The sequence below is a fragment of the Ostrea edulis genome, chromosome 2 (assembly GCF_947568905.1).
Source record: "Ostrea edulis chromosome 2, xbOstEdul1.1, whole genome shotgun sequence".
In the NCBI taxonomy this organism is placed as follows: Eukaryota; Metazoa; Mollusca; class Bivalvia; order Ostreida; family Ostreidae; genus Ostrea; species Ostrea edulis.
The window spans coordinates 21,146,038-21,154,537 of NC_079165.1; the positions used below are offsets into that span (position 1 = coordinate 21,146,038).

Here is an 8,500-nt window from a genome sequence, read left to right on the forward strand (position 1 = left end):
AAGAATCCGATATTTATTCTGAAATCTAAAAGCCTGACAGAATTTCTTGGAAGTAATGTTTCTAGCTGGAACTGTTCATTGCATATTCTTGTAAAAGGCAGAATTGAATTAACACGTGTCAAGCGTCCTTTGGAAGTAAATGCACATGTGTATAAATGTGCCAATTCATTTTATGGTTGGGTGTTCTAATTTCGACGAACTAAAATGGAGATTTGCAACTTTCCTTGTTTTGGACGATCAACATTCGTGATCTTTCTTGGTTTATAGATTACAAGCATGAAGAAACATCCGTAAATATGCTGCCTCGATCTCCAAACAATTTATCGTTGTAATCCTCTTGTTTTCTACACAGAATTGATGGCCTGATAACGAATACCGGCATTAGTGCGCGTGTCCGTATTTGGTAACCCTTGGCTAACGTACAAACCGGCAATTCTTCCTCGAATCATTAAAAGATATACCAAGAAGCAAACAATAATCAAGAACTCCAGTGTTTGTTTCCTCATAACGTATCAGTTAATTGTTGTTCTTCTGCGCATTAATTGGAATCCATGTGACATTGACCTTCTTCACATATATATCTAACAAAGAAACTCCAAGTTACCAATAATTCAAGTATTTCAGCAATCAATATAATTAGTGCGGGGTATAGTTTCTCGCAACGGACACGTTTAAGTGGCTGATAGATAAAGAATCTAAATATATTACATGTTTATATATAATGCATATGACATTCTCTCGTACATGGAATCAGTCAGCTTTAATCTGAATTTTAACTCACCATTACCTGAACATTTAAAGTCAGGTAAAATATAAACAAGAATTAAATAAATAGTGAGCTATGTTTGTCTGTTATCGCATGATTTTTCCATCAGTTGTAAATATTGAAGGAGATCGATAGCGCTACATTATTAAAGAGTAAGAGCGTACACGGGTGTTTTGCGTTCCTTCAAGCGTGATCGAGCCCACTCTATCTGCGTATCGATTCGAATTACGATCACTGTTTGCATTGATTGCCGGGTGATATTTAATTTGTGTATTAACCTACGTAGATTTTATTACCGAATCAAAAGTTTTTATTCTGCGATTTTATACGAACTGAACTGAGGAAAATATCAAAAGGTAAGACGGATAAATCTGAATAATTCAATTTTGCCATTCAAATGTCACAATTATAGTGAATAATGAAGTTATATACCCACATTAGTTACGTATATTAATTATTTTTATGTATGAGTGTGATTTTGACTTTTAAGTCATTCTGATCGCAGTCCACGGATTCAAGCAAGATTTGAATCCATTGAATGAAATTGAGCGATTGTTTTGTTTTTGTTTTTTCTTGATCGACATTTTGTTTCAGGTGTGACTATATCCAAGATGGCGTTGTCTTGCGGAGGAAGATGTATGAAATACTTTCTAGTGGTGATCAACTCTATTTTTATGGTACAGTAAATGTGTTATGATTCTGTTATCTTGTTTGTAGAAGTGTTTTATAACACACTGCTGTGATAAATTAATACCGTTCGCCTTAAATTAATATTATGTAGCTAACAACGTCGTTTAAAATTCTATTCAACTTAACATTCACTGACATATGCGGTTCGAGATTATTTACTTTAAGCCGAAGTGAGATTTTGAAATCTGTTGACCTTATAGCTGTACTTAAAAGTTATTTCACAATATAAAGTATATCATATTAAATGTAGCCAATAAAAACAACATTTTAAAACACCTTATATGTTAATCATTAGCCATGTTCTAAAAATACAACTTACTCCATACTTTCAGCTGCTTGGACTCGGCCTTCTTATTCCCGGAATTTTGATGCTGGTTGATGTCCAAGTCATCAATGATAACATACTCCCCCTGCTGCAGCAACTATCATTCGGTGCACTGAATGTGGGTGACCTTGCCAAGGGTCTCTCCGTGACGCTGATTGTGTTCGGCGCCTTCGTGCTCATCGTTTCTACATTTGGCTGTTGTGGAGCTCTCTGTGAGCAGAGGTTCTGTCTAGTCGTGGTGAGTTGTTTGGGACAATCACCCAATTTTATATTCAATACTTGATACGGCGATTACCTATTGAAGTTTCCGAGGGCACAAGTTACACACGTGCTTATATATTACCTGAATTAATGTTTACACATTGGGTAGGTCAGAACTTATAATTAGCGCTATTATAAAGAATGATACGATTTGTGTGAACAGGAAAGCAAGGTTCACTAAGTGTCCGCACGTTGCACGGATAGTCAGCGCAAACTAGTCTGGAATCATCCCGACGTTTGTATAAACGCCGACTCACAAACGTCGGGATGATCCAGTCTAGGCGCAAACTCACTTGCGCCTTTTTTCAAGTGAGGTAAATACATGTACATGACGAATAACACGAATATTGCTCACCGAAAGCAGTAAGGCAGGAACACGAAAATAAAGCAGCTATCGCACTTTACGTTATCTTCACCTTGCATTACTCCAAAACGAAAAAGTTCTGGTGCATGAATACAATGTCCGAAATAAATCAAGTCAAGCTCTCACTGTCGTGCAGTATTGTGTAGTATTGCCACAAAGGATTATGATGTTTCTTTTCGATTTCAGTATGCCGCCCTGGTGCTGGTGTTTTTCCTGGCCAAACTAGTAGTTGTTATTCTGTGGTTTGTCATGAACGACAAGGTAAGTTTTGTGGAACGAAATATTGTACAGTATCTCAAAATGTTGTTTGAAACCTCATAACTTAAAAAACTTCACGTACTACTGTTTGCTCTTTGAAGATTCAAACTTGGATGAAGACAGAGCTACTAACCCAGATGCAAACAAATTACAAAAATGAAGATCTTACCTCGCATGAAATCTCAACTGCCTGGAACTATATGTTTATGACTGTAAGTTTTCCCTCTTTCTCTCTATCTCTTCTCTCTTTCTCAGTACTGGTTTTGTATGATATTCTTTTTCCCTCCAGCTCTCTTGTTGTGGGGTCAATGCAGTCACTGGTACAACAAACGACTTTGACAGTTCCGTGTGGATTGGTTCCGCTGGGACTAAGCATATCCCGTTATTCTGTTGTACAAACGCCACGGCGTCGAACTACGCCACCTTCACGGACACATCGTGTACGGACACCGTCACTTCAAATTACCACACCAAGGTATTTAGCACTTTATCAACTATATCTCAATGAATATAGGCATTTTGAAGATTGTACATCGCAGCATGACTTTCTATGGGTAAATTTCAAGGTTACAGCTTAAATCTCTGATGTTTTCCAAGTAGTCCTCTTTTGCGGGTCGGTAGTACCCATCATCCACAAAACTATAGGTGGTTTATAGACTACTTTGAAAAGAAATAGGTACATTCCGAGTTTCACCATCCGCAGCCTAGTTACTTCAGGTCACCAATGGTAGAAATTGTAACATCAATGTAATTCACATTTCACATTTGTGTAGATCACCATTCCTGACTATAGATTTGGTAAAATTGGTGAGTGACGAAAGCATGGGACCTTCTCCTCGTGTACGACCAGTTATTTTTTGACCAATTCATATTCAGGATTTATTTCAAATGTATAGTAGTAGGCCATTCAATTCCGTTGACTTTGACGTGATTACATGTACTCATGCCGCTCTTTTACACTGTGACAAGATGTTGATTCTCATGCACTGTGACGAGATGTTAGTTCTTGTGCACTGTGACGAGATTCTAATTATTATGCACTTCAACGAAATATTAATTCTCGTGCACTTTGACGAGATATTAATTGCCATGCACTGTGAAGAGATGGTAATTGTCATACACTTTGACGAGATATTAATTGCCATGCACTGTGACGAGATGGTAATTGTCATGCACTGTGACGAGATGGTAATTGCCATGCACTGTGACGAGATATTAATTGCCATGCACTGTGACGAGATGGTAATTGCCATGCACTGTGACGAGATGGTAATTGCCATGCACTGTGACGAGATGGTAATTGTCATGCACTGTGACGAGATGGTATTTATCAACAATGCTGACGAGATGGTAATTTTCTTTTCCTGGATACTCTTTGAAAATAATTATTTAGTTTGACTCGGGTGGAACGTAATCAAAGAAACTGGGAATGTACTCATCAAACTTTAGTGTTATGCAAACAAGAACCCAAGAACAAGTAAACGAAGAAAATGGGTCTAGAAAGTTTGTGTTGTTTCTCCTTGGGTGGAAATCTAAGCGGCCAGCTACTAATTACGGAATTTGCTTTCACATTTCAGGGCTGTTATGACGCCACGTACAGTTTACTTAACACATACAGCACCGTGTTCATCGCCATTGGTGTTTGTATCTTGCTTGTGGAGGTGAGTATATCAATCCGCCATATTGTATAGCATTGTGGATGAAACACACACGTGTAGGATATATACATGTATAATGCACCTTATAACATTTTAACAATTGATATGACATGAACATTTCAATTCTACCCCATCCAGGAAAATACACATAGAAAACCCCAAAAACAACAGTGCAAAGGACATTTAAACACTCTATTGAGTTTCGGTACATTAATACATGTACAAGACAATCTGGCATGTTCAAAACACTCCACTCCGGTTGGGCGTGTTTCGTAAGTTAACATCTGCTAACAATCCCCCGTAGAATATACAGAATATCATAAATTTCAACAACGATCTAAGCAGCAAGTCTTCTGTGACATTGTAGTTGTTGTCAATTTTGGCGGGAATTCTACTGATCTATAAAGTAGGTCAGTCACGAGCAGAGGACCGGAAACAGTATGGAAACTAGGTATAATATACACATGCTCGTTATCTGCACAGTTGGTGAAAAGCTTTGAGCATGTGATGTAAGGTGATGTTTGAAACATGCATGTAGCAAATCTTCCTTTACAGATAGATCTTATCCATTGTTTTGAATTATAATTATATACTACAGGTTGAACTATCATTTTATTTTCCGTTTATATATGACAACCACCATTACTTCACCACATTGTTTTACAGTATATTATACTTCACCCTCCACTGTCGTAAGTTACCTGCACTCTCTCTGATTATCAGTTTGATATTGTAAGGTATTTGAATTGCTTGGGTCTTTTATCCACCCTCCCCCACTTACCGTACCCCTTCCCCCTCGATTCGAAGTTTCGGTAACATATAGGTATGCCGTATCCTAGCTTTTTATCTGTTCCTGACGTGCAATGAAACCTTGACATAACCTATATATTTTGTTTACTGAGTTTGCTCCCCAGGAAAGTCCTTTTTAAAGATGCCAGAGTTGATGACCTGTAAGCTTTGAAGATGACCCACTGCTCGAAAACGCCAAAATCGTGTACGAGCGTTTGAACACTACGACATTAGAGATCTAGGGCGTTGATATTAAGTGGATGTACTCTTTGTTAAAGGTTTTTAACATTTGATTGTAAACTCACTTAAGCACATGCTATTATGAACTTGCTCAAGAATATAATTATACATGTAGTAGTAAACTCACTCTAGGACAATATTATAAAATCACTCTAGGACACGCGGTTATAAAAGACATGATGTTTTAAATTCACTCTAGGTCTTGATTATAAACTCACCCTAGGACTTTTTTACCTAGACTTTAGCTACTTGAAAATTGCTTATAACATTTACATTATTAATGGGATCGAAAAGGGTTTGATATTTAGGTGGTGAAATTCTTGTATCAAGGTCAGAGTGCATCTTGTTTCACAAATATTGCTGATCTCGAAAACGTATTTATAAGTCGTATACCAATTCGCCGTCAAAGTGAATTACACTTGGTCTTTGTGAAATTATGTTCATATTATATTCTGATTTGCTGTTTTCTCCTTTTACATGTACCCCACGTAAGCTATAAACTCGTGAGTTTTCTCCCTACTCACGTAAGCTATAAACTCGTGAGCTTTCTCCCTACTCACGTAAGCTATAAACTCGTGAGTTTTCTCCCTACTCACGTAAGCTATAAACTCGTGAGCTTTCTCCCCACCTGGTAGTCTGTTTGTAAACTATACACATTTTCGACTTCTGCTCTAGAAGCACACAAGACCAATTTAACCAAATTTAGTGGATAATATCCTTGGGTAAAGAGATTTTTTTTTTCAAATAAAGGGGCTTGTCCCTTCCAAGGGGAAATAATCGAAAAAGGTTAAAACAGGATGGCGTCATTCAAATGTCTCAAGAACCACTGGATGAGGAAAGATGAAACTTATATGAAACCTTCCTGATCTGGCGTAAATTTTTAATTGTTCAAATCATGATACCAGGGGATGGGATGGAACCACACTAGGGGAGCAAAGTTCAACATGTAAACCTATAGGAAATACTTTGGAAAATCCTCTTCCCAAGAACAGTAGGACTGTGAGTAGTTATATAAAATATGCAAGCATCCTCAGATAGCGTAAAATTTAAGTTTGCTCAAATCATGACCCCGGGGCAGGATAGAGCCTCAATGGTGGGTAAGAGTTTTACATGTGAATATATTTGAGAAAATTTTATTCTAAAGTACAGCAAGGTCAGATTAGTCATATTGATAGGCAAGCATCCCAAGGTAGTTCACAAACAAGTTTCTTGAAATTAGGTTTGTTCCACAATATGGATTCAAAGTTTAATATGAGAATATATAGGAAGAAACTTTGAAAATTAATTTCAAGAACAACAGGGCGATAATTGGTGTATGATTTTATTCAGTTCGTGCAGATCTAAGTTTGTTTGAATCATGGTATAGGGAAGTAGAGTGGGACCACAGCAGGGGATCGCCATTTAACATTGATTGAATATTGTTCAACGTCCCTCTTGAGAATCTTTCACTCATATGGAGACGTCACCATCGCTGGTGAAGGGCTGCAAAGTTTAGGCCTATGCTCGACGCTTACGGCCTTTGAGCAGGGAGGGATGTTTATCGTGCAACACCTGCTATGACACGGGACCTCAGTTTTTGCGGTATCATCGGAAGGACCGCCCAATTTAGTCGCCTCTTGCGACAAGCAAGGGGTACTGAGGACCTATTCTAACCCGGATCCCCACGGAAATATTTTTTTCCATTTTCCATTGAAATATATACAAGAAATCGTTAGCCTTCTCAAGAACCACAGTCCATGGTTAGTCATATTAATATGCAAGCATTGCAGTGTATTACCGATTCATATTGGATCAATTCATGGTCAATGTGGCTAGGGTTGGGCTAAAATAGGGAAACATACATGTATATTTACGTGAGAATATGTAAGAGTAATCAAGATCATATTAAATCATATTAATATGCAAACATTCGCAAGTTGTGTGGATTCAATTCTTTTTTCCAGACCCTGGGGCTAAAATGAGGGATGCATTTTTTTTTTTTTTTTTACATAATACATGAATATAAGGTAAAGATTAAAAAAAAAATCCACACATCTTCCCCGGAACAGCAAGACCAGTTTGCGATATTAATATCGAAGCAACCCAATGTAGATAAAAGTGCGGTGAAAGCGTGATTATTTGGGGCTCGTGTGGGCTCAACATTTTTATATTCTTCGTGACATTAAAGAGAGTAAAGATCTGATGATGAGGACCAGCATGATTAAGATGACTCAGGTGAGCGTTGTGGTATTAGTTTGTTCCTAGTACTGTAGTTTAATTGTCTACCTATCGTATTGCAGATTGTGGCGTTTATTGGATCCATTGTCATTATAAAACAAGGAGGCGACGACGGCGTGGGTTTATCCGGTGCCGCCAAAGTTGTGTAAATGTAAACTACAGATGCTCACAATCCGTCCAATTCTTCATGCCTTTTGTGACCTCATTTGATAAGCTGTGCCCAATATCTGGAAGGACATGGTTATAAACTCACTCAAGGGCATGGTTATAAAATCTCCGACATGATTATAATCTCACTCCCAAGACTTCATTAAAAACTCGCACTGTGCCATAATTATAAAGTCACTCTCTAATCTGATTTTGAAAACTCGCTCTAGGACATGATTATAAAACCACTCTCTAGAACATGGTTATAAATTTACTATATCGGATATGTTTATAAAAATTCCTCCCTAACAGGGTTATACTTTCACTTTAGGACGTATATATTAACGACTCACTCAAGAACATGATTATTATGTCACGCTAAGACTCTAAGATATGATAATCTCACTCTCAGGTCTAAGTTTCTTCAGTTCTAGCTCTGTTTGATGATTGATAATGAATCTTAATATGGTTTTATCGTTCAGAAAATTATAATGGGACAATGTGTTAAGACGACCTCAAAAATACGATTATATTTTAACATTTTTTTGTACACGCTATTGTGTTTAGATTATGTTTTCTCTGAAGTACAAAGATATCATATTTATGTGCGTTTTTCCCCTTCAAAACGCTGAACAGTTCCACCAGTGAGAAATCAAAGATCAGTTAAGCTTGAAGTTGTTATTGCACACAAATGTGTATTTGGAAACGACTCGCAGTAACAAAACATGATGAGAAAACACCTATTATTGTTATGTTGACGAAAATAAATATACATCACAGAAAAA

At 37.4% G+C, this 8,500-nt stretch overlaps 1 protein-coding gene across 1 annotated transcript; it reads left to right on the top strand.

Moving 5' to 3' along the window:
* Positions 1 to 943: 943 nt before the first annotated feature.
* Positions 944 to 8,500, top strand: LOC125681872 (tetraspanin-9-like). The gene is made up of 8 exons (XM_048922131.2): positions 944 to 1,122; positions 1,361 to 1,443; positions 1,789 to 2,019; positions 2,593 to 2,667; positions 2,766 to 2,876; positions 2,954 to 3,139; positions 4,242 to 4,325; positions 7,631 to 8,500. The coding sequence occupies exons 2-8, from the start codon at positions 1,378 to 1,380 to the stop codon at positions 7,715 to 7,717; spliced, it is 840 nt and encodes a 279-aa protein (XP_048778088.1). The 5' UTR covers positions 944 to 1,122; positions 1,361 to 1,377; the 3' UTR covers positions 7,718 to 8,500.